At 48.5% G+C, this 25189-nt stretch overlaps 9 protein-coding genes across 9 annotated transcripts; 5 read left to right on the top strand and 4 right to left on the bottom strand.

The window, feature by feature from the left end:
* Positions 1-197: 197 nt before the first annotated feature.
* BJ212DRAFT_1443081 (HAD subfamily IIID h) lies at positions 198-1726 on the bottom strand (the record flags this gene model as incomplete). Its single annotated transcript, XM_041337771.1, is given in 11 exon segments — positions 198-226; positions 267-429; positions 478-511; positions 563-668; positions 715-754; positions 774-858; positions 908-1022; positions 1075-1266; positions 1318-1394; positions 1450-1557; positions 1626-1726. 11 exon segments carry the CDS (start codon positions 1724-1726, stop codon positions 198-200), a joined length of 1050 nt encoding a protein of 349 aa, XP_041199693.1.
* A 496-nt stretch (positions 1727-2222) lies between these two features.
* On the top strand, positions 2223-3187 carry BJ212DRAFT_1256158 (NUDIX domain-containing protein; the record flags this gene model as incomplete). The annotated part of the gene is made up of 3 exons (XM_041329770.1): positions 2223-2351; positions 2404-2669; positions 2719-3187. 3 exons carry the CDS (start codon positions 2223-2225, stop codon positions 3185-3187), a joined length of 864 nt encoding a protein of 287 aa, XP_041199692.1.
* Positions 3188-3635: 448 nt separating this feature from the next.
* BJ212DRAFT_1257422 (Alpha/Beta hydrolase protein) lies at positions 3636-5452 on the bottom strand (the record flags this gene model as incomplete). Its single annotated transcript, XM_041329851.1, has 6 exons — positions 3636-3887; positions 3940-4581; positions 4634-4852; positions 4905-5019; positions 5072-5218; positions 5277-5452. 6 exons carry the CDS (start codon positions 5450-5452, stop codon positions 3636-3638), a joined length of 1551 nt encoding a protein of 516 aa, XP_041199691.1.
* A 1833-nt stretch (positions 5453-7285) lies between these two features.
* On the top strand, positions 7286-9995 carry BJ212DRAFT_1257542 (nuclear protein; the record flags this gene model as incomplete). Its single annotated transcript, XM_041329864.1, has 11 exons — positions 7286-7460; positions 7526-7633; positions 7689-7786; positions 7839-8261; positions 8326-8515; positions 8565-8635; positions 8685-8946; positions 8995-9034; positions 9087-9299; positions 9362-9673; positions 9863-9995. Coding segments are annotated over 11 exons (2025 nt in total), but the record flags the coding sequence as incomplete, so codon positions are not given.
* Positions 9996-10957: 962 nt separating this feature from the next.
* Positions 10958-13480, bottom strand: BJ212DRAFT_1257495 (pyridoxal phosphate-dependent transferase; the record flags this gene model as incomplete). The annotated part of the gene is made up of 16 exons (XM_041329861.1): positions 10958-11067; positions 11200-11353; positions 11453-11602; positions 11658-11712; positions 11767-11873; positions 11936-12055; positions 12113-12176; positions 12231-12304; positions 12358-12390; positions 12449-12461; positions 12522-12598; positions 12653-12798; positions 12854-13079; positions 13128-13193; positions 13246-13299; positions 13409-13480. The coding sequence occupies 16 exons, from the start codon at positions 13478-13480 to the stop codon at positions 10958-10960; spliced, it is 1521 nt and encodes a 506-aa protein (XP_041199689.1).
* A 1108-nt stretch (positions 13481-14588) lies between these two features.
* BJ212DRAFT_1257586 (Ureohydrolase) lies at positions 14589-16350 on the top strand (the record flags this gene model as incomplete). The annotated part of the gene is made up of 8 exons (XM_041329869.1): positions 14589-14639; positions 14693-14712; positions 14773-14782; positions 14838-15172; positions 15228-15509; positions 15566-15692; positions 16072-16158; positions 16222-16350. The coding sequence occupies 8 exons, from the start codon at positions 14589-14591 to the stop codon at positions 16348-16350; spliced, it is 1041 nt and encodes a 346-aa protein (XP_041199688.1).
* A 794-nt stretch (positions 16351-17144) lies between these two features.
* BJ212DRAFT_9901 (uncharacterized protein) lies at positions 17145-19438 on the top strand. Its single transcript, XM_041344523.1, has 3 exons — positions 17145-18298; positions 18351-18529; positions 18587-19438. Exons 1-3 carry the CDS (start codon positions 17309-17311, stop codon positions 19305-19307), a joined length of 1890 nt encoding a protein of 629 aa, XP_041199687.1. The 5' UTR covers positions 17145-17308; the 3' UTR covers positions 19308-19438.
* A 678-nt stretch (positions 19439-20116) lies between these two features.
* Positions 20117-22148, bottom strand: BJ212DRAFT_1308691 (acyl-CoA dehydrogenase/oxidase). Its single transcript, XM_041333897.1, has 10 exons — positions 21854-22148; positions 21719-21802; positions 21390-21664; positions 21264-21338; positions 21020-21216; positions 20870-20960; positions 20722-20813; positions 20575-20669; positions 20430-20523; positions 20117-20379 (listed from the first exon to the last, which is right to left on the bottom strand). Exons 1-10 carry the CDS (start codon positions 21992-21994, stop codon positions 20261-20263), a joined length of 1263 nt encoding a protein of 420 aa, XP_041199686.1. The 5' UTR covers positions 21995-22148; the 3' UTR covers positions 20117-20260.
* Positions 22149-22302: 154 nt separating this feature from the next.
* Positions 22303-24839, top strand: BJ212DRAFT_1443071 (heterokaryon incompatibility protein-domain-containing protein; the record flags this gene model as incomplete). Its single annotated transcript, XM_041337770.1, is given in 5 exon segments — positions 22303-22391; positions 22444-22638; positions 22663-23002; positions 23022-24700; positions 24740-24839. The coding sequence occupies 5 exon segments, from the start codon at positions 22303-22305 to the stop codon at positions 24837-24839; spliced, it is 2403 nt and encodes an 800-aa protein (XP_041199685.1).
* Between the last annotated feature and the right edge of the window lie 350 nt (positions 24840-25189).

Below are 25189 nucleotides of genomic sequence, written 5' to 3'. Positions count from 1 at the left end.
ACGAAAAAGTTGCACATAAATAGCACGGTTTTGTTACAAAATAGCTACGATTACAGAAATCATGTACAACAACAGTTACAATACAATATAGCTTGTCCCTACTATGTAGGCCTAACTCGTGTATCGAGGTGCCTTGGTATGAATGAGCACCGTAAGATAGAGTACGTCTTCGTTATGATTGCGTGAGTCGCCTTAGCTCATGCTTCCAGGTCTTTGAAAATGTTGACTAGTAAGCAATTTACAGTCGAGCAACAAACACAAGACACATGCCTTATGACGCAACGTCCGGAAATCTTCTATAGCGGCAATATGTACCATATACCGGGCTAATTTATGAAGCTCCCGGTCAGCTTGAGCCTGCTCTGTGTGAGCATTCTTGAAGGCATGGATTTTTAGTCCTTCGTTGGGATTCAATGCAAAATTCCGGCTCTACGACGGAATCAGAGACGACAGAGATAGGTCACACCTTCCTCTCACCAGGTCATCCACGTGAATAGTGTTCTTCGCTGAACTAAAAAGGGAAGTCAAGCATGTTCGAGTGTCCATATCAGAATATACTGACAACTGGGAAAAGTGATTCCAGATAATTTGCAGTGCCTTGACATGGTGTGCATATGGTTGACCATTTCGTTCTGTAAAGACAGTGAACATGCAAGTTTTGTCGAGGACTGCACGTCTTAATCAGCTAAGTGAGAGTTAAAGTTGGATGGTTACAGTCGTACCAAATGAAATCTGGAGTTGATGTCAGCCGTAACTTGCCATCATGAAAGCACAAATAAAACCTGATAATTCCTAGTAGATCCAACCATGCCAAGTTCTACGAGCTTCGCCTCAAGCCATATCCAGCTAGTTTGAGACCTGATGATTGGCTATGAGATGTTACACTCATGAGGTGAAGGAATCTTACCAGATACAGATGTCGTAGTAAGGGTATATGGCCTCTAGAAATTCATGGAGGCCAGGCCTCGCACATTCCGCAGGTGGCAATGAGCCAGACGTTAGTGGTTTGGTATCCAAAATAGCTGCATGAGATTTACTTTCAGGAAGTGGAAACACTCAAGAAGATTGGCTTACTGTAATCAATGTCCAGCACGAGTAAACGCTTTCCATCTCGCAGAGGATGAATGATGTTAATATGAAGTTTCTCGGTTGCCTCTTTGACTTTGCGAATGTTTCGCTGGTCATTTTTATATACCGCAGCGGCAGCAGGGTTGTCAGTGAAGTCTACATCAAGGTCATTGACAACATCAGGAAGGAATTCCAACTCTGACCATATGTTAGTACAGGCACCGAAGGTTTGAAAGATCGCGGGCTCACTTGAAGGGTCTTTGATCTCGTCGCCTTCAGGGGTTCCTACAAGTGTGAATGATTTCCCTGTGATTCGTAGATCTGCACTACGATCATATGTGGTTCAGAGAAAAAAACTTGCAGGAAATCGCGAACGCTCACATTTTCTCTTGATCTGGGGGTAGTTTTCCTTTCACTAGACCTAGAATTTTCTGCCTCTCTGGCGGAACCTTTGTCAAGCTCATCAGCGAAGTCTTGAGGTCGTACACTCTGGACAACCGGAGTCAATGCTGTGGATGACCACCCTAGGTTGGCAGCAATTCGGTTCCGCAGCTTACCTATCTGATCCAAGGAGATCTACCTTATATTCGCGTCCTGACCATTTGAAGGTAAGTGGGATCTTTGTTTCAGGAATTATTTCATCCTTCAAGTTGTACATCCGAGTAAGTGCCACTAACAACACTAGTAGCTTAGGCCAAGCGTACCTCTAGCACGGTGGCCATACTTGCACTGCCTAAGTTGATAAAACGCGATTTTTGAGTTAAATATCGCGTGGCCTGCGGAAGCTCGTACTAGGTGGTAGGCCAGCCCAAGGACGAAGTCTGGTAGGTTGAGGCAGTCTTAAAATACGGAAGTATTTGTCCTGGTCATCCGGATCCAACTTGAGCACTGCACCAGGTACCGGAACCAATTTAGACTACATATCAATGTGATAAGACATTCGATGAAGCCATGTTAAGGACTTGCACTCTACTTCTGACCAAGTACAGAACACCCAGTCATCTACATCAACTGCTGGAGTGAGTGGTTTGTTGTGACTCACATTGATTATTGACGTGTGGGTACATAGCAGAACATACACTGGTGGCATATCGCTCTCGCGCAGAGGTTTCTCAGTCACTGTTCCGAGTCTCTCCTCCGACCCCCCAATCAAGATGGCGGACAGTGAAAGTCCAAAGCCTACAGAGCCTCGTCTTTCAGCAAGCCTCATTCTGGTCAACAGTCGAAACGAAATACTACTTGTTCAGCGCAACCCACAGGCCAGGTCATTCGCTGGCCAACACGTAAGCAGAATCACTCTTTCATAGTTGTTGTTCAAAGGCATCTGGATTGGAGGTTTTTCCTGGTGGAAATTTTGAAGCTAAGCAGGATACGTCCCTAGAATGGACTGCTATCAGAGAAACCTTTGAAGAGGCGGGATTGCTGCTGGCTTTGTCGGATACTCCAAGCACATTACTCGATATCGACTTCACTCAGGCTAGAAAAGCCGTCCATGGAGGACAAACGACATTCTCGACGTTTCTTACAAACAACAACCTAAGAGCCGACGTAGGCGCTCTGATGCCGTTTACTACATGGGTGACACCACCGTCATCAGCTAGGTAAACAGGATCCTTGTCCCTTGTCCTTTAACCATATCTGACATCTAAGCAGACGATTCCGCACGGAGTTCTTTGTCGCGTTCCTCAAGGATTCTGCGTCGGGTGGGCTGTATTCCGGTAGAGAAGAACACCTTCCGACTCCTGATGGGGGACAAGAAGTCATCCGAACGCGATTTTTGCGTCCAGAATCGGCTATAGAAGAGTTCAGAACTGGGAAAATCGGCTTTTTCCCACCGCAGTACTACATTCTGGAAACGCTTCGCCCCATCCTTACTGGATCGTCCAGCACAGAGAGCCAGATAAATGCAGTTCAGATGTTATCTAGAGCTGCATTCGGGCGGATGGTGATCAATCCAAAGTGGTTCCGTATTAACGATGGAGTAGATGAAGCTTTCATCTACGAAGGCGATGAATTGAGAGGTGGTCCCAAGGGTCGGCTGCACCGCATGGTGGTAGAACGGAAAGGCGCGGTACGGCATCGTATTCCTCGTGTTTCTGATGGGCTTGCGTTGGTCTAATTGTTCATATAGTCATTTTCTAAGATGACATTGCAGCGCAACTTCGACTTGTCCACTCAATGCCCGGTCGAAGTTCATACACCCAAACTCTAAGAACTTCATATCGACATACCCTCACAACCATCTACTCGGAGTCAGTCAGTTCCAATACAATTATTCATATTTCCTGATACCGAGAACAACGCGATTGGTGTATTCAGAGAAGAAAGCAATTTGGGCTACAGTGGCGTTTAGCGGAGAGAACAACAGCAGAGTAAGGGCTACAGAGTATGATATGTGAAGCAAATATAGAGCAATTTGGGCAATAAAGAAGAATAAACATAACAGAACCCGAAATTCATTATGCACCTGGAGACCCATGAAGAGCATTAAGCGTGGAGATGAAAATAATGAGATGAATCCAGTATCCGGGAGACGACATCAAATCATGAACTTTCATAAGGGTGTTCTAGATATCGAATACTTGATAATCGTACGCGACACTTTGACCCCAGAAAGATGGGGTGCAATCACCAATAGGAGCGTCGCCAGTGCTGCCGAGCATGATGGCATTGACGTCTGACGTGCCAGCAGCCTGCCATTCGGCATATGATGAATCATCGGGGTTTGGATTCCCGTTATACAGGAATGACTTGTAACGGGCTTGTATCTCAGTAATCAGCGCTGACTGAGCCGAGTCGGGGTTAAGAGCAGTGCCAAACTAGAACAAAACATGAGTTGTGAAGAATGGAACATAGCAAGTATTTGCTTACCACTATCTCGATATCATCTTGATGACAAACAACGCCTGACTCGGTGCAGAAAGAGACAGCGGAGTTGCCGGGGTAGCTAGCGCCGACGGAGTACAATCCTACGTATGCAGTGCCACCATTAGAAACCCAGTTTCGCGCGAAAGTCCATGCGGCACATCGCCAAACCGAATCTGTGGCGAGCACTTGGAGCTGAGGACGATAGTCATCATTTTGAGTAGTCCCGACGGCATAGCTTTGCGAGCCCATGAGGGTCTCATACCGTGTCTCGCCGAACGAGGCGTTGACAATAGCAACGTACTCAGCTTCAGGAATGGGGTCGGGAAATGAGCCGTAAATCGTATAGCCTCCCTCGTCAAGAACATTAGAGAGCAAAACGGGCTTGGAAACCCGGGGGAATGGCGAAGTTGAGTCTAAGGTCGAGGTGATAAAGGTGCCGTCGTTCACAACACGCATTGGCTCCGATTGAGTTGCGGCTGGGACAACGTAAACAGAGCTGTTGAATTGCCAAAGACCGGCGCCATTGACGATGTTATCTGCAGTTAAAGCATTTAGACATGTTGAATCGGTTGCTGTACAGCCAAGATTTGACACGAAATATTGTTGAAGTTGGACCTGATCAGATAATGACAGGAAGCCATAGTCCTGACATGGCAATGAGGCTCGCATTCCTACCAGTGACATATACACCACTTACCATAGGGTCAGACTGCAAAATCGCAGATTGAAATAGTGACTGTGCAGAAGGCACAGCAAGTAGGGCGCGAATCAAATTCGCACCACTGCTTTGACCGGCTACAGTGATCTTGCTCGGGTCGCCGCCGAAGCTAGGAAGCACAGTCGTCAAAAATTTGAGGGCATTTACAGCATCTTCCAGACCAAGGTTGGTCTGATTGTTGGGAGCAACGAAGCCAAGCTTAAATGAACCATATGAGCTGATATGGATTACTTACAGTGAAAGCACTTACAGCTCCCAGGCGGTACTGAATGACCGCAACGATCGAATCAGTGGCAAGTGCCAGTGCGGATCCATCTAGACCAGGATTCGTGGCGGATCCGACCATAAAAGAACCTCCGTGAATCCTGCCAATATATATGACGGTCGCCATCACCAAAGAATGATCGTTATACATACCACATCAAAGTTGGTACACTGCTGCCGGCGTGTAGGGTAGTGGGAACATAGAGAATCATCGATAGGCAATCCTCGGTGAACGTGGAGTTATCCACAAATGGCTGCGGGCACATAAGCGGCAACGCTGAGACATTCGTAGAACCATTTCTGTCAGTGCAGTGTATATGTGATCGGGAGTAAATTAGGTGTGACGTGATTAACGTACGGGAGTGCCCATGCAGTCACCACAGCGGAAGGGGACCAGCGTCCTGCGGAAGCATACTTCGCAGCAAACCTGTTAACACCAGAGACATCGACTACACCCTGCGCGACGCCAAGGGGGGTATTCACAGATATTGCGGTTGACTCTTCTCGCAGGCAAAGTTTTTGAGCCAGTGTCATGTGGACGAGATGACAAAACCAACTTTTGGAGTCTAGCGACGGAAGTGATAGTCCCGAGCTCGAGAACCCGCGCAAAACAGGGGATGCATGCGATAGTGACGGGAGCAGCAGTGAGGAAAAGATGCAGATGATTGAAAACAAGACCATGCTTCTAGTCTAGGGACAAAACGAACGAAGGAAATTGGCCCAGACGTAGAGATCCCCCGACACTACTGCTGGTGAGGGAAGTCAACTTTGATGAACTGACGCTTTAAATACGGAATCCAGGTTGACTATCGTTCCTGCGAGACGACAGACCGCGGGTGTGAAAGACACGCTCAGTAAGTATACCGAGTACGCGAGGTGGTAAGGAACGACCGGTTGGCAAAGGTACAACAAGAAAATATATAGACGTGTGCGGGCATCTGTGATGTAAGGTGAGATTTGCATCCGTATGGAACAAATGCCCAAGCGAATAGAATAGGCAACGTTACTTCTTGCAAGCGCTCGTTCAACAAGTTCTGTTGGTATTGTTTTGCCGGCGTTTACCCAGGGTCCTTGTTCTCAAAACGTAAACGGCACATGCAACCGAGTTGCTTGGACCTTCTTCTGGTTTGTGCCTATGTAGTTCCAGATTTAAGCCGTACAAACCTCGCGGGGCACAGGTCTAGACCACACATCACTTAATCCCTTTCATCAGTCAGTGAATGTGAATGTAGTGAAGAACCTGAGTGGCAGAACTTGCATTGCGGCCGGTCTTACATGCTGTCAACGGAAGTGCCTCGCAACTGTAAGCTCATCGAGTCCCAGAATCCTTTAATAGATGGGCCCTTGTGGCGGTTGAGCTGCCTCAAGGTTGTCCTTTAGCAATGGTCGATGGCTCGGAGTCGAAGAGAGAGTAACAGGCGGGGGTAGACGGTGAGCAACACCTGAGACTTATGCTAAGTACCTTGCGACAGATGGTTGTTAATCACCGCAAGTGGCGACACCGACTCGGATTTGTCTCTCCGAGGAATTCAAGGGGTCAACCAGAAAACAAGGTGTCGCGCTTGCCACTTTGAAGGAATTTTGGACTCTAAGATCACGAGACAACTGAACATTCCCGTGCCTATCAAAATCACAGGGACGTGCGTCCCCATCGTGGTAGTAGTATCCCTAAGTCATGTTCACAGGAACGGCGTCTTGGCTTGTCTTGCCATTAGTAAACGGTCCCTGATGGTGGCCCTAATTCCTGACATATGGTTTCACCTGATCTCTGCCTTCCTCGAGATGACAGACGGTCGGGCAAAAATAAAGGTTGATCGCGGACCTTGCGCTATGCCAAACCGCGCGTAGCGGCTGCCACGCAACCGAGCAGAGGACCTATTGGTGGTCCGCAACGACTTTGTTCCTGGCTGTTTCCATTTGCGCTGTGCTAGATTATAGAAGAAACCAACAACACCTCCGAAACAGGTACAGTAATTTAATTTGGAGGAGGATCATCACAGCCTCGGGCACTGGATGGGAAAGAATACAAGGAGCGCACCGCGCGCGTGCGGCGATGATAAGTTTGAAATGTAAACAGCGTTCAACGAGTAAGTGAGGCGGCGATTTGGACTTTTGTTTCAGCATGAACCGGGCAGAGCTCTGTCGCTGTGAAAGACTGGCACGACATAGGGGCATTGAGTCGCGGAAGTAAAGTTTGGCCCACGTGGTAATTCCCTTTTTTCCAGTGCAAGGACGATCACGTGCTACGGAGAGTTTCATGGAGTCCTCCACTGCACCAACAGCGTCAAGTGCTTCACCCGTAAAAATGTAGGCTTTTAGCCACCATGAACGACCTATAAAACCAATGACAGAGCTCGCTTCTACAGACTCACGGTAGGTTCCGCCGTAGGGTCCATACGCGACCTTTTTGTGAAAATTAAAGCCATCGACGCGAAGCATGGTAAATTTGACTGTGTACTCTGCATCGGCGACTTCTTCGGTCCCTTGAAAGAGCCAGGGACATTGAGGGATGGAACAGATGAAACTGAGCAACTTTTGAACGGTGATATTGAAGGCAAGATCACATCTCATGAGTGCTATACTTCAACTGAACTCTTCCGTTCTCAGTCCCTTTGAAATGTTACATCATGCAAGGAGATAACCCCCTACCTGATTCTGTGATAAAGAAATACGCCAAGACTAGCGGGGAGCTATGCAAGGACGTATTTTTACTGAGTGAGTTTTGTCTTACATCACACTTTTTGTGGTATGAGATTGACCGAGTTGCTAGATAAATCAGGGATTATGACGACCGCTCACGGTCTTCGGATAGCTTGTCTAGGTGGCATCTACAACCCAGGCATCTATAGCACCGCTGAAGCCCCCCCTGTACGTGCTTGTGCGAATTTTTTCATGGTAAACGCTAAGCATCACATTCTAGGGGTTCGCATCCCCCTTCTTCTCCACCCACACCGTCGAACGCCTCCTCTCCAACACTCTCGTTAAATCATCCTCAAAATCCCAGTTCAAGAACCAAACCTACACTTCCCTTACCTCCATCCTTAACACTTCTTCTTCCTCACAGCTTGTCGACGTCCTCATCACAAACGACTGGCCTGCATGCATCACACAGCACTCCTCAGCACCTTCACCTTCTCCAGAGTTCTCATCTGGGGGCGCCATACCACTAGATGAGGTAATTAGGAAGGTCAAACCCAGATATCATTTTGCTGCGCTGGGTGGCCGGCCACCACAGTTTTGGGAGCGGGAGCCCTTCGTGTGGGATGATGAGGCAGGAAGGGTTTCGAGGTTCGTAAGTCTTGGCGCATTTGGTGCTGAAGCTACGGGTGGTAAGAAGCCCAGGGTACGTTGGAACTTCCGTCATGACATCAACCCATTGAAATAAATTCAACTGTGTTCGTAAACAGTGGTTTTACGCATTTTCAATCATCCCACCTTCCCCGTCAAACCCCGCTCCTGCCCGCCCCCCAAACGCCACCAAAAACCCTTTCACTGAATTAGCTCCCCGGCCCTCAAAACGGACACTTGAAACTTTCGAATCAGGAGAGAATTTCATATGGGGAAACGTCCCCCAGCCCGGCAAGCGTCCACGAACAAGTGAGTACTCAGCCTCACTCTGCGCACTGCGCACTTCATCTAATCAAAGTAGACGCACCGCAAGGTGAGGAAGGCAAGCCGCCGCCAGGGTACAAATGTCGGAGGTGTGAATCTACCGAGGTTCCTTTCTCCTCTCTCACCACAACCCGCGCTAACCTCCTGCAAACAGCACTTTATCACCTCTTGCCCTGAACGCCAGAAACCTCCTGAAGGATACGTGTGCCGTATATGTAATACGCCTGGGCATCTTGTCCGTGACTGCCCTACGCGCCATGCTGTGGGCGACACAGGTGGGCGAAAACCACGCCCAGGATATGTGTGCCGTGCGTGTGCGAGCGAGGAGCATTACATTGAGGATTGCCCGGTTGCTAATGCAGGGCAGCGTGGTGGGGAGAGGAGAGGGAAGAGAGATCAAGTCAAGGAGATCGGCCGTGAGCATAATCGTTTGAAATGTGATTTGTGGTACTTATGGCCTACAGCTGACGAATGCTGGTTCTGCCTGTCCAATCCCAACCTCGCGTATGCTCTCTTCCCTTACCTCTTTGTTTCCCGTTAATCCCCTCTCACGTAGAAAACATCTCATAGTCTCCATCGGGAGTGAATGCTACGTGACGCTTCCAAAGGGTCAAATCATTCCTACACAATCCAATGCCGTTGGAAATAATAGTAGTATTAGTACTGTCCCAGGTGGAGGCCACGTCCTCATCGTACCTATTTCCCACCACCCAACGTACAACACCATTCCTGCTGATATCGCGCCTCCGATTCTAGAGGAGACTGATAAGTACGTGTTCGGTTTTCTATTTTCTTTTCTACTGACTCTGGAAGCTGACAACTACCCCATAGATACAAGTCTTCTCTCCGTGCCCTCTATGCCGCCCACAACGCGAGTGCCGTATTCTTCGAAGTCGGACGTCTGAGTACAAAGGGGGGGCATGCACATGTACAAGCTGTCCCTGTGCCTACTTCACTCGTGGGGAAGGTGGAACAGGCATTTAAGTCTCAGGGAATCGATTTCAATGGCACGTTGGAAGATTGTCAAAGTTCAGGGCTACAGGGCAGGAGGGGCAGGAGTTATTTCAGAGTGGATCTGCCTGATGGGAGGACGTTGGTCCATTTAATCGAGGAACATGCGCCGTTTGGGGTGCAGTTTGGCAGGTGAGTGGGCTGTGGTAGTTTCCTTGTCCTCTTGTCTTTGGTATTTTTTTTTGCCGCGGGAACGGAGTTGGACCCACGCGTTGCTTGTTCTTGTCTCTGTTTCTGTTGCTTAGTTCTGCCGTTGTTGTTTGCGTGGATTATGCTCTTGTATTTTTGCAATTGCTGATGGAATTTTCGTATTGTTCACAGGCAAGTCCTAACCGACATACTAGGCATCCCTGATAGGGTGGACTGGAAGGCATGTATGCTTCCCGAGGAGGAGGATAAAGCAGATGTAAAGGCATTCAAGGCCGCGTTCGCGTCTTTCGATCCGTCGATGTAATCTTCACTTGTCAGCGTTCACTGTGACTACGCTTGTAGGGCACTGGAAACCGCGGTTATGATATCTTGTGCTTTATGCTACCCTGGCCATCTTCATCATACATTCAGGTATTGTTTTATTATTTTCTTGATCTGACTAGCATTGAGCCAGCATCCCTGCACGTCTATATCTACATGAGAAGTGGCACAAGGTCAAACAACACAACGCAGGCGAGTACGAAAACAAGACTACTTGTTCAGACGGATCAATGCATCGCTATAGCAAATTGTCTTGTCCCTGTATCCCATCGATGCGAGCGTTAGTAACTGTGATTTATCACTCCCTTTCTTATTGCCTTCATGCCTGCCTATTCCAAGTCCGGCTGTTCCATAGCATGCTGAGCATCGGGATGTGCCCGCTCGTGAAAACCACACTAGATCGATCGAAGTCTACTGGAGTGCAAATTGCGATAGCTTGATCAAAGATGACACCTGTAATCAAACCAATTTTCGTGTCGAATGTCGGCTGCGCTGCGACCTACTCAGCGTGCATACTGCACTGTACAAGTGCTTTGCAAGGCCGTCTGTTGATCGCGGATAGTATCCGCAACGGTGCCGGCCTGTGGAAAATCAACTTAGTTCTCATCACTCAAATACGGCTGAAGAATCCGTGTGTTGTCCATGATAGCACCTTCGTCACCCCAATTTTCTACTCAACTTTGCCATTCCCCAACATCTCTAAGCCCATAACACATATCGTTTTCTGGACTACGTTCCTATACATCTATACAAGTCTAAACAGTGAATGATTGCTTGACGCTACACACACAACTAGCCCACTGAGAATGGTACAAACAAATCGACATGCTTCATGATTAAATATACTGTCCAAACCTTTTGCCATTCCATTCTCAGTTATCTCTAACCATTCTAATACCAGCGGCGTACGATCACCAGGGGGAGGGGGGGACAGTCTATCGCGGTTTAGACGTTGATTCCAGAGCTGCTCTCTAAGCTTTTCTTATAGCTGTGTCCCATCTTCCTCGTGCCCCCCAGTCTTGCAGCAGCAACCACCCTACCGATGGCGTCGATACCTGTGTGCCAAGCTGATGTCAGTATCCATGGATAATACAGTATGCAGAAGGATGAAAACAACAAGAATACAGACACCCTCAGACGGGAGAACAGAAGAACCAAGTGCGATATCAAAGTAACAGCGAACTCACCCTTGTCTAAATCCGCGATAGGCGGCCCAAACGACAACCGCACGTAGTGATGACACGGGCTGTTGAACAGATTCCTACGGTGCGCCGGGTTGATGTCGAAGAAGATACCCGGAATCACGATCGTTTGCTCTTTCAGGAGCTCTTCAAAGAAGGTCTGACGTATAAAGAATCAACATTCGTTCTTTCCCTCCTTGCTTGGTTTCCCATGGTCCAAAGACAGGGGAGGCGAGGACCATAAATAACAGTTACTCACCAAACCATTGTTGAGCGGAGGGGGCAACTTCTCCAAGTTCAACCAAATGTAAAACGTCGCTTGTGGAGGAACGTCTACGTCCAAATGGAGTGCGTGCAAGCGCTTCAGTACGTGGTCCCGCTTGGCTTTGAAGTGTCTTTGGAGGGCCGTCTATTTCACGTTTCACGTCAGCTTGTTTCTTTGCTATGTCTGATAATTAGCCCACCTTCTCTAACTTGACACGCTCTGGCTCAAGGAGTGGGAGGGCTGCAAGCTGCATGCTGCACAAGGGTTCAATGAACGTCAGGGAAATGAGGGAACAGAAAGGCGCTCACGGATGATTCGCACCCCCATCAAGGAATGAACCCGATTGCGAAAGTGCGGTGATGAGGTTCTTGGGCCCGATGACCCAGCAGACACGCCAACCTGGGAGGCGCCAGTTCTACCGTAGTACACGGATTAAGATTAAGGAAGAAGGCACAGTGAAGGTATGTCAAAACGCACCTTGGTCAACCCGTCAATGATAACTACAGAATCACTATTTACATCCTCGACATACTCGGCAGAAGAGACACTCTTTCCAATGTCTTTCTCACTGTCGAAGTATATGTACCAGGAGTAGAACTGCGAGATTTTAAGCGTCAGCGTTGGGTGAAAGGTGGCTAATGGGAAGGCACATACCTCATCAAGAATGATCGTTGTGTTCTCCCGGCTGAGCGAAACGAGCTCTTTGAGCTCTTTGCCACTTTAATTAAAGTATCAGCTATGAAAAGTGGAGAAAGATAGGGAGAACACGTACGCAATTACTTGCCCTGTCGGATTCCTCGGGTTCGAAGCAATGACGACAGCGAGGCCTTGAGTGAGGATATCTTTCTGTTCGCATGATCAATCAGGATGTGTTTGTTTAAGTTTTGTCGGGGACAAACCTTGGTTTGTTCGATATCAAGACGGTATTTATTCTATGCAACGGAGTCCATTCAGTAAGTCATGGTACACGTTTTATGGGGAATGGAGTACCTTGGGATCCAATCTGAATTAATCCAAGGATTTGATCAGTTTGATATAGGCAAGGGAGGATAAAAATACGCACGCGGTGGGAACAGGTACGAGTCGCTTAAATGCACTCAGAACTTGATCGTAGGCGGTATAATCTGGAACCTGGTATGACTATATGTGCGCAGTTTAGTGAGCAAACAAAGAAGCCAGAGAAAAGACCCGTACACAATAAACGTCCCCAATGACAGCCGCGACACGAGAGAGCCCCGCACGTCCACCGGGTACAATGCAGACATTTTCATATGTATACTGACTTGCTTTGCCTTTACGATAATTATCGTTGTAAAGGTTCGCTACTGCTTCACGAAGGGCTGGTTGTATGATGCGTTTAGCGCTTATCGCGTTCACGGATCACAAAATATTGACCTTTAACACCCGTTGTGGGGGCATATTCCAAAGAATCCACAGGCAAGGGAATATTCTGTGGGCGGGGTGGGGCATTTGGGATAGGGCCTACCTCCGGGGCACCCTGGCCCAAGTTTGCCCATTCATGGGAATTAGCATAGTTGAAGCCATTCGCTATGGCACGATCTGAACAGTAAATAACACCCGTACTGCCAGGGTGCTCGATACCAGGGACGGTCTCCTCATCCTAAATGACGCGTCAAGTCACGTGGTGTGGAGGAAGCAAAAAACATACAGGGTTGATAGTCTGAGGAAGGCCTAGGGCGGCCTTGGGCTGATGTCCAACTTGTTGACGAAATATCTAAGAAAGGATTAGGTGATGATGATGTAAAGTCTTGGGGATATATACGTACTTGATGAGCTTCGGATTCTTTCTCGTGATGAAAGATTTTCATGACGCCGTGGACCTGATTAGAGATAGATTTCGAAGAAGGGAGATGGGGAAGGTGGAGGTGAACGTGCATGGATGAACTGGTTAGAGATAGGGAAAGGAAGAATGAAACTAAATGAACTTACGACGTCTCTTAAGGATGGAGTGCCGCTACGTGAAGGGTAGGCACTGTTGGGTCTAGTTGAGGATCTGGACATGCTGCAGCTGATTGGCGTGATAGAAAGAGACACAGAGAATGGGCAGAGGGCAACTGATAAGGGAACCAATAGTAGAAATATTGTCTAGCTAGGACTCCAGTGAAGTTCAGGTTCAATATATTTATACCATCCACTGCAGCGGCAGCTCCAACACTGCTCCTCACCCATTTTGGGTTCTGCTGGCATGCCAATATCAACAGGATCACAGAAAGATCACGACTTTACATAAATTTCTTGATATCCTGTGCCAACTCCAATAATAACCCTCTCGCCAACAAGTCAGGTAGAATTCAAGTTGTTCGCTGCTGTCAATGTCAGAGGCCCGAACCGGGCAGTGCCAGTGCCTATGCACAGCCAGGAAGGGACCAGTACTGGTTTCGCCTACTATTTATCCAGCCAGCGCATCATGACCGCTCCCACCTTGCATTTTTTTGCCCCGGTTGCACTGACCGTGTTGCAGATTACAACTATGATCGCTCCCGTTGAACACGTTTCCAGTTGCCGGCTACTGCCGGTGGAGCCAAATTCTCGCTGAGATTTGATGCTGCAGGGCAAAATGAGATAAGAGCTGTACTCGGACACGAGTGAAGATGAGAAATCTATGTTCACCAGTCTAATCGCGATTGAATTTTGCGTGCAGCCTACCTGCGGTCGTGAGGCCTAGGCATCATCAACAATGATTCAGATATTCAAGCTCAGCTCCGACCCTGAACGAGAACTGCATCGTGGACCATCATCATGATAACAAGAGCGTTAAAATCTGCATTAATATTGTGAAACCTGGGAGGTATGACAGAGTGTAGCGCATTTATACAGCAATCACAGTACTGCTCGTTCATTGAACCCTGATCGTTGATTATGTTTGACTGGTCACTGATCAACACGTCCGACAACGAACAACGCCGACCCGGAAAATACCGCCATGCGCGTCGGATCTTGCTAGCGAGGCTGGCCTTGTGATCAGTCTAGACTATATACAATTTTCTTCCTCGTTTCACCCAGATATCATTAACCTCGAAAAAGATTCCCTCGTCAGTCCCATACACCCACCTTAGTACCCGCTTTCACTACTGACGCTTTGACTTTCTACTCACCGTTAGCGTTTATGATGTCGTCAACGCCTTCTAACAAATTCCTGCCGAGCCCAAAGACAGTTGCTGTACGTGCGTTCTATCGGAATGTCTTCACCGTACTGACTTCTCATCTTCTCAGGTCGTAGGATGTCCGTTTAGGTGAGCATTCCAATGCCGGCTGCACTCGCGTGATGGGTAATTTTACGGCATCGGCTATAGTGGTGGTCAGGTCAGTTCTCTCAATAGTATCTTTTAAATCACCTACTCACTCCCCTTTCTCTCAGCCAAAGCTTGGCGTAGATAAAGGTCCTATCCATCTCGTCCAGGCAGGGCTTATCAACCAGGTTGAAGAACTTGGTTGGCGAGTCGTTTTTGATGGGCACCACCAATTTGAGGATATTTCTCCTCCATCCAATGGCATTCAAGTTAATGCCACCGATGATGCCGCTGTTGACACATTAAATGCATCCATCGCGAGGTTGAGAAGCCCTTTGTTCGTTGCACAGGTCTGCGAGAGTGTTGCATCTGTCGTACAGGCTCATGCAGAGATGGGACACCTCCCCGTCACCCTTGGTGGAGACCATTCCTTAGCCATGGGCACTATCTCAGGCACCCTGAGGTGAGCATCTCCGTTTAGATGAGTTGCTTTCACTGTGGTGATATTCCACCCACAGAGCATACGACCAAGCTTGTGTCATCTGGATAGACGCTCACGCAGATATCAACACGATCCACTCTACCGACAGCGGAAACATCCACGGCATGCCCCTCTCTTTTCTCCTCAAGCTTAACCCTCCTGCTCCATCCCCAGATTCAGTCCTTGCGAAGTTCGACTGGGTCTCTCACCTCCCTGCTGAGCGTCTCGTCTACATCGGTTTGCGGGACGTGGACAAGGGCGAGAAGGAGATCTTGAAGAAACACCACATCAAGGCGTTTAGCATGCACGAGGTTGATCGGTAAGTTTGAGTCTTGGTGGAGGGAAGGGCGCTCACGTTGATTGCACTTCACCTAGCTATGGCATTGGCAAGGTGGTCGAAATGGCGCTCGACCATGTCAACCCGCAAAGAGACCGTCCTATTCACCTGAGCTTTGATGTCGATGCGCTCGACCCGAGCGTTGCGCCTAGCACGGGGACACCGGTGAGTATTTCAGTATCTTGGCACGTAGTTTTGGAGTGGGATAAAGTCAACCGTGCGAGATGGGCGCTTCGTGACTTAGTGCGTGCTAAAAAAAAAACTTCTGCTTGTTGGGGGTGCGGGAATGTGTACGAAATGCCCATAATTCTCTATGCATCCTGACCCTGAAGGGTGAAGGGGGCTTAGAAAACACGCCACCTATGAAATAAGCGTATGTTGGCTTGTGCAGACGCTTTGTAGTGCGCATGTCCTGTGTCTTAGAAACATGGGCGCTTTGATCTGTGGCAGGAATGTCTAAGCCTACAGCGAGCAGATATTGTATACCCAAACAAATTAATTCCAAATGCCAGGTTAATGAGCAGAACTAACCGAAATCCTGCAGGTGCGCGGTGGGCTCACTTTCCGTGAAGGACACTACATCTGCGAGGCGATTCATGAGACTGGGTTACTCGTCGCGCTTGACTTGATGGTATGTGTCTTACCTACATCTTTGCTCACATTGATGTGATCTGACTTGGTCTACCACACGCAGGAGGTTAACCCCGCGCTTGCAGACGCTGAGAGCGTACGCCAGACCGTTACGGTGGGGTGCTCATTAGTCCGCTCTGCTTTGGGTAGGTCGTCCATCCACTGCTACGTTCGCTGTGTCCACTGTTCCTGAATGGGGACACATGCACTTCCGGGCATCCACATGGGCTACAACGTGGATGATTGATGACGCTCATTATCTGTTTGTTCCACAGGCGAAACCCTTCTCTGAGTTGCAAGTATCGTAAACTAATGTGGATGTGATATGATGTAATATGAATGATCTGATCTAGTGGCAGTGAGTGGATCTGTTTGTTAAACGCCCAATGATGATTAACTATTTGGTAACAGTGAAGAGGTGAATATAAACCGTTGTGGACTGGCAATCGGAGACACGTGCCCTGTCACGTGCCACATTGTTAGACGTGATATCTCTTATTCGTATCGTTAAGCATGGGACCCCTGTCTGATGTGTTGGTGTTGATAGGTTTTATCAATCAATTTATCGAGTATACAATGTTCGATGTCAATGGCTGCCAGCAGCATCTGGGGAAAATGACGCGTCCCTATGCACGAAGAAAATTCCATGAAAAGACACAGCCAAAGACGAAAGTAAATCTGAAATTCCGATGCAGCGCGTCGCGTCCGACGTTGTTGAGAAATGAGTTGTTGCATACTTCTCCCAATATTTGGAGCTCCGGAGGATGACAATCTAAACTAACTCAATTTCCTACAGCCATGCGGGGAAATATTCAGTTACACTGCGCGTTGTGGTATTGTCCGTTGGAAAAATCCATAGTCTGTGGATCTATCCCTTTGTGTAGCCTGCTTTGCGGGGGCGACGCGTTATGGTCCACAGCATGAAAAAGGAAGGTATGGCCTCAGCTTACTTATTGCTTGAAGCGTTGCTCAACGATTTAAATTCCTAGCACTTGTGTCTCTTCGCCCTTCTTCACTACTCTCTCACATAGCAACTTTCGCTATCTAACTTGTGTACTGTAAGTTACTCTTATCTACCTTACCTCCCTTCTGTTACTTACCAGGTCTGACCACGCGCTAGGGCCTACCTGCTACTGAAACATTCTCCATCCATGAATATGAACAACAACGGAGCCCATCGTGGTCTACCAACCCCATCTTCATCTTCCACGTACAATACACCTTTCATCTCGAATGGCACTTTCGTGGCGTCGGCTGAAGGGGCGCAGCCCCAGCTTCAAGGCCAACCACCTCTCCCATTGCAGCAAGTGTCTCAAACCGTATTCAATCGACCGGCCCAGCCACAGCCACAGCCCCCGCATTATCCAAAGGCCTACCATTTACCTGCCCAGACTACCACTGGGCCGTCTCTTAATGCACTCAATGCTATTGCCAATGAGAATGCGGGGTTAGGTATTAGACCTCCAGGAATGCCGGCTCAGACCTGGAATACTGCTCCACCTCCCATACCCAAAGTTCCTCAGGGTGCCTATCAGTGGCCAGCGTACGGCCACCATTTGCCCGTACAAAATTATTACGGTGGCTACTCCGGACCTCGCGCTCAAGGTGCAGCACCTTATGCAGCGCCTCATCAAGGCCCCCAAATGCATGCTCCCCCTGCTCCTGCAGTTCAAGCCACGCATCTTCAGCAGCAACAAGTGCTACCCAACGCTGCACCTCCCCCTCACGCTCAAAATGTAGCACCTTTCGCAGCACCTTATCAGGGCCACCGAATGCATGCCCCACCTGCAGGAGCAGTTCAAGTCCCTCATCTCCAGCAGCAACAGGTGCTGCAAAATGTCGCACCTCCCCCTCCAGCTACGCAAGAGCATGTATTCCGAACCCCCGGGGACGTGAATCTCCGTGTTCCTTCCCTTAATCAGGAAGTGCAGCAGGCGCCGCCTGCACACTGGCTCCCTCCCGCTCCCTTTGCTGGGCCACCATACCAGCAACAACAGCCTCAACAAGCAATGCCGCAAGTACCATCCGTAGGCCCAGCGGAGGGGAGTTCTACGCGGCCTTCAAAAAGGAAGGCCGTAGATAATGATACCACTACGCAATCGAGACAAAAGCGTCATCGTCCTCAGGGCGATCCTGATTTTGTGAGTCAAATTTATCTATCTGGTTCTCGCCATCCCACTGACGGTTTATCAGGAACCCGCGCCACCTGGCGAAGATGGTAAACCCAGGTGGAAATGTCTTAAGCAGGCATGTGCACATGTCAAACCGATGCTGGAGAACAGCGTTCATAAACATATAACGGCGACGGTGTCGCATCAGAAAGACTCTGAAGGAAGTCTTACGGCGAATGTATGCCCAGGGTGTGGCTTCTCGTGAGTACTCCTCTTATTTCAAATGTGACCATGGGGCTGAGATGTTGATTCTTATAGTTTTAAACGCCCAGATGCGTTGAAAAGACATGGACCCACTGACCAGTGCACCAGAAATAAGGCGAAGGCTCTACAAAGTGCTCAAGAAAGCTTTCAAACGCTTTGGAACAACACATTCGCAGCTGGACCATCCTCCTCAGGCTCTGCATCGAACTATGTTACCAATCAATCCCTGCCCTTGCCCATGGCTGCACCGGGTATTGTTCAGGCCGCTTGGAACAACACGTTCGGAGCTGCAGCCCCCTTCGCGATGCCTCAGCAACAATTCACCTTCAGAGCATCTGAACCGAGTTCGATGACACAACCATCCGGTGCGCAGGCCGCACGAACTGAACCCATGATCCAGCATGTCCCATCCTTGCCTGTGCTCCCACAGACAGTTCCATCTCTCCCCGAGCTGCAGGCTCCAGTTGAACAGATTTCTGTGCAGCAACAGCCGGCTGTCACACATTCCTTACATGCCATCCAGGGTCATTCTTCGACCTCGGAGCAGACTTCTACTCCACTCCCATTCGCATCTGTACGACCATCGTCTGGCGATGCTTTACCGATTATTGCGGGTGATTTTTCATTTTCGATGTTTGGGCAGACCGCTGCGTCATCGTCTCCTTCCCCGTCCGAGGATGAAGATGATTCATTCGACGGCCTCTTCTCCTCCCGATCGTCTCCTTCTCCGCCTGAGGATGTAAATGATTCATCCGAAGGCCCGTTCTCATCCTGATCGTCTCCTTCCCCGCCCGAGGATATAAATGATTCATCCGAAGGCCTGTCCTCATCCAAATCGTCTCCTTCCCCGCCTCAGGATGCAAATTATGCATCCACAAATATGTTTTCCCTCCATTGTCTCTTATCCAATCTGAGGATGCAAATTATGCATCCACAAATATGTTTTCCGCTCCCTTGTCTCCTATCCAATCTGAGGATGCATTGTTTTCTTTATACCTGTTCTCCGCTCCACCATCTCCTGGCTGAGAAAGCGATGGATGCCCCCCTGGCCCCTATATCAAGCGCATGGACTTTATATCTCTTCACATGAACATTTTATTTCGTCGTTTTTGTTTATATCCACTTCACTTATCGCATCTCATAGTCTCATAGCACCAGTGTTGCATCATTTATTCGTCATTTATCATGATTATTTTGAGATAGGTACGGGTACCTATACCAATCAGGGGTATACCCTATGTAATATGTATCAATACTTAGATAGTATTGCCCATGAAATGTAACCGTTCGAACATGGAGAAATCCAATGCAATTGACCTCGACCAAAGCAAATTGCCAAGGGGACGTTCAAACCATTTCCTGCTGTACCTGATTGTACGATCGACACATGCATGCTTATGCTTTTCACCGCAGGCATCCCCGAAGCAACTACCACAGACTGAGCTCAGCTTTTTCTCATTACATTAGAATACATGGATTCAGTCGGAGTTAACCCGCCGTAGCGCCTTTGATCAAGTTCTGCCTCACTGGAACCCTCCCCTGCCCATTACAAGCTGGAATACATACAAATTCAATGCGATACAATGCTGTCATGACGTCAGATTCAGAGCTATCCTTCATCCGAGAAATCTTCATAATGCACTGTCATGACTACTTATACACGGTATTGTTCGGCCTAGGGAGGCTTTGAACTACTGTCCAAAAGCAGCCTGGAATAGCACTGAGGTATCACGACGATTTGAACTGCTCATTGAACTCCCGTCCTATCAGCATCCTCCTTATCTCTTGCGTCCCGGCGCCAACTGCATACAACTTAGAATCACGTAAAATGCGACCCATAGGATAATCTAGTTTAGATGTGAGTAGCAGTTATCATGAAATTATAGATAACTCGTACCATTGATGTATCCGTTACCGCCAAGGCATTGCATGCCTTCAAGCGCAACCTCTATGGCTTTCTCGGTAGAGTAGAGGATGGCACCAGCGCAGTCCTAGCGTTGTAAAATCAGGAACCAGCAGCGTTTGGATTCAGTGCTACTTACTCGACGACTGATCCGGCCGCGGTCACAAGCTTTTGCAACAGCATACACATACGCGCGGCTTGCATTAAGACTCGTATACATATCCGCAATCTTGCCTGTAAAATCTTCATCAGTCGTTGTGTCGACCGTGGAGCTTGGTCAACCTGCCCTGCATCAATTGGAATGTTCCCACAGGTTGTCCAAACTGCTTGCGATCGTGGACATATTCTACTGCATAATCGAATGCAGCTTGCGCCAAACTTCAGGAAATAATATTTGAGCATATGGTCCTAAGCGTTCGGTGAAATAACCCCACCCCAAGGGACCGCCACTCAGGACAAGACGTTCAAGGTCAAGCCCGGACATTAAGACCCCCGCGCCTTTGTTAACCTGGCCGAGGACATTTTCTTAGGAGCAGCAAAAATTGATGATTTATCCACCGTTACGTGCCATAAGAAAAACAAACCTTCTGGGACTTTGCAGTTATCGAAGACAAGCTCGCAAGTATCACTGCCTCTCATGCCGAATTTATCGAGCTTCTGATGTGTGGAAAAGCCTTTGAACGTGTTCTCTATGATGAACGCGGTGATGCCCTTGGAGCCTCTCTCAGGAGCGGTTTTGGCGTAAACGACCAGTGTTGATGCTGTTGGTCCATTGGTAATCCTGCGGGACTATTAGAACAATACACGCATGACACGATTAATTATTACCAGAACTTGTTCCCATTCAGCTTCCAACCACCGTCTATTTTATCAGCCCTCAAACTCATGCTAACAACGTCACTCCTAGTTCACTGTAAGTTGTCATCTTCATGCACTGTAAGTCAGTCAACTTGCCCGCTCCCAGGCTCGCTCATAGCCAAACTGCCTACTTTCTTCCCAGCGATCAAGTCAGGAAGGTATTTCTGCTTTTGAGCCTCTGTGCCATGGCGATGAATTTGGTTTACACAAAGGTTCGAATGCGCGCCATATGACAGTGCAACAGAGCCAGAAGCACGGGAAAGTTCTTCCATTGCCAAAGTGTGATGGAAGTATCCAAGGTCCAAGCCACCATACTTTGACGAAACGGTGATACCAAGCAAACCCATGTCACCAAGCTTTTCCCAAACGTCCTGACAATACGCTTGAGTACGAGAAGGTCAAATCCATTTGTTTAATCTACTCACTGAAGGGAAGTTGTTGCTCTTGTCGATTTGTGCAGCACGCGGGGCAAGCTCCCGTTCGGCAAATTCGGCTACTGCATTGCGGAACTGAGTTATACTGCTGAGCTGTAGTTGAGGGCGATGATTTCATTGACACACCTCAGCTTGCTCTTCCGTGAGCCCTGCTATATCAACATTGTACGTTGAGATTTGGCGCGACCTTTGATTGGTGATTACAGGTCGGAGATAGCGGCGCAAGTTGCGTGCTGTAATAAGCCTACCAGACGTTAAGGCTAACATAATGGAAAGAGCTTCAGATTCTGAGACAAGCAAGTTGGAGAAGTGACGGGGTTCTACAAGTATATCAACGCTAGTCGTCCGAGGCGGAACATAATTATACTTTCGCGTGTCTGCTATCACGTGTCATGTGAAGGAAGTAAAATGGAAATACTGCATGTCCTTGAACTCGTCGGCTATCTATTGGCCTTGGCGTTGGACCATGACTGCAACACGTTTGTATTGGCGCTTATGATTTTCACAGCCTTGTGTACTATATAGCAACGTCCCTTCGCCCTGCTGCAACCGTGAGGAGTCTCATCGCAACTCGCATGACCTTCTATAGTGCAACTCAGTCAGGTGGGTATCCTGCTTTCATGATGGTTTTTTTGCACATATCCATCGTTCAAGCACTTCTCAGGTAACCACGAAGGGCTTACAGTACCACCCTTTGGTGCTCTTGACACTCCCAGTCCGGTCTCCAAATATGTTTCGACCCTTGTTGGAATTATTGGAGGGGTTGCTCTTGGAGTTTTGGTTATCTGGCTATTGGTCGTCCTGACACGCAAACTGAAGGCAAATGCCTCACCCCGTGGGACCTCCGAATCCGCCCTTATCCTAAACCCAGACCAAATACGAACTGAACTTCAGGTGAGGAACTCATTTGGGTCCCTGCTTACCCAGCGCTGTAGACTGACTGAAGAGGATGAACAGAGAGCTCATACTGTCACGTTAGACAGCGACGCATTACTATGTTCCGTCTGTGAAAAATTGGATTTTTACCGGATCTTCTTTGATGGCATCTCAGAGACAGAAGAGGTTCCGCTCGATTCACTATCATCCATCTTACAAAAATCGTACCAATGCAATTTTTGCCGCCTCATATCCTTTCACGTCCGTCGAACATGGATGTTAGACAAGTTCCCTGACGTTGATCTCTCAGGAATTCAATGTCGGCTGTTTTCAATGTCATGTGGTTGTCTTCGGGGGCCCTTCTATCCCCGACCCAAATTTCGTTGCTTTCGCCTCCACGTCAATATGGAGGGCCTAGGGGACTTTTGGGAGAGATATCCTGCTTCAAAGGGCGACAGCACGTTCGCTTACCATATACCTCATGCAAGAAGACGCTTTCAAGTTCGGGAGACCAACCGATCTTCATAGTCGCAGGGTGAAGAACACTGTGGATATTGATCTGGTAAAGAAGTGGATTAAGCTGTGCCAGGAGAGCCATGGGGATGAATGTCATAATGTGTGGAGAATAGACCACGGAGAGGACAAGAACTTGCCGGAATATGTGAGATTGGTGGACGTGGTGTCGATGGCCCTGGTTCCTGCACCTTCTGGCTGTCGTTATGTGGCCCTCAGTTACGTATGGGGAGCCGTCAGCACAGAGTATCGGACGACGACAGCTAATATAGCGGAGCGTTCTACTCCTGGCGGGTTGAATACGGCAGCCTTTCCAGAGACCATAACTGATTCTATTATATTCGTTCGACAACTCGGTCTCCGTTACCTATGGATCGATGCTATATGCATTATTCAGAATTGTTCGCAGGACAAAACCACTCAGATACAATCTATGGATTTGGTTTACGGTCTTTCTTATCTCACGATAATGGCCGCTGGCGGCGCGTCGGCTCGAGACCCTCTCCCAGGATGCCGTCCACGAACTAGAACACTACAGCAGCATATTGAGGTTGTTCAAGGCCTTCATCTCTGTGTGGGACCTCCAAGACTTCGGGAGGCTCTTGCTCTGTCCGTATGGAATACGCGTTGTTGGACCTATCAAGAGAGTGCACTCTCCCGCCGACGGATATACTTCACCGAGCAACAAGTCTACTTTGAGTGCCGGGGTGATATCTTCTGCGAAGACATCGCCGCTGAAAGCGAAGGTCAGCAGTTCTCCAATAACTTTCTTCGGAATTCGCGCGGAGAATACTTCCCTCAAGCGGACTTCTTTGGAACTTATATGGGGGCCGTCAAAGAGTGTACACGACGCAATCTCACCGTGGAATCAGATGTTATCGATGCTCTCACTGGAGTGACAAATGCTCTGGCGATAGGCTTTAGGCTCGGTGACCCCGCCAGAGTCTTTTACTGTGGAATGATATTGACAGACTTGCATCGCGCGCTTCTCTGGCAACACAATCCACACACACCTCGCGCTCGTCGTTCGCTCCCTGATGGAAGCAGTTTACCTTTGCCCTCTTGGACATGGGCTGCGTGGCGTGGCGCTGTTGACTATATGTCAGAGCATCGGTATCTAGGTATCGTCAACGATAGTGGCGAACCGTCAGTAGTAGAAACGTTTGTTAATTCTTGGTACATTGTGGACCATAGTGGTGCTACGGTACAGCTTGATGTTCACCAGATTTCCCGGATCGTTTCGAATCCCATGACAGAGGAGGAGAAGCTGGCATATTCCCCTCCATCAGGGATCTTAGACCCAATGGAGTTGATACTAGATATGGATCGACCGCTAGCACCAGGCACCCTCATTTTCCGCACGACTTCTAGCCACTTTAGCATTGCACGGCGAGGTAGCGAAGAAAACGATGAATCAAATGCATGTTTCCACCACGGTCTCTTCGATATTCTTTCCACATCCTCCCCTCCCATTTGGGTTGGCACTGCGGTCCTGCCATTGGACCCTACCCCGCCGCCGTCTCTCGAATTCGTCGTTCTTTCCCGTACCGCCTCGCGCCGCGTATGCGACGAACAGAGTCTTGGGTATTACCATGAATGTGTCTTACATGTGATGGCGATCAGTCAGAATGAGGGCTTGATGCAACGTGTTGGGTTGGGCGTCATTCATGAAGTCTCCTGGAATGCTTCACGGCCGGAGGAAAAGATAGTGTTTCTTCGATGATGCACTAGTCGTGATAGTACTTTGTTGAAAGGATCTCAAATTCATTATTATTCGGGTTGTATACGGCCCCGTATATATCTCATTCTCTGATCTGCTAACTCACGTAACAATAGTTTCTGCCCACTTCTCTACCATCGTTCTGACTTGTATCTCTAGTCACTTATGTAGGATGCTTGTGTGCAACCTCCGAGCAGTTTCTACAGTTTAGCGACGCCACCAACATAAACAGATACGTCTGTTCTGCAGTGCAGTTCTTCAATGCCTAGAATCAGACGCAGAGGATGAAGAGCTCCATCGGAATTTCAATAGACTGGTCTTACGTGCTGACATCTATGAATTACCTTCATACG

The sequence above is a fragment of the Suillus subaureus genome (genome assembly GCF_016647635.1).
Source record: "Suillus subaureus strain MN1 chromosome Unknown BJ212scaffold_1, whole genome shotgun sequence".
NCBI lineage: Eukaryota > Fungi > Basidiomycota > Agaricomycetes > Boletales > Suillaceae > Suillus > Suillus subaureus.
This window is presented reverse-complemented; position numbering and strand designations above follow the sequence as displayed.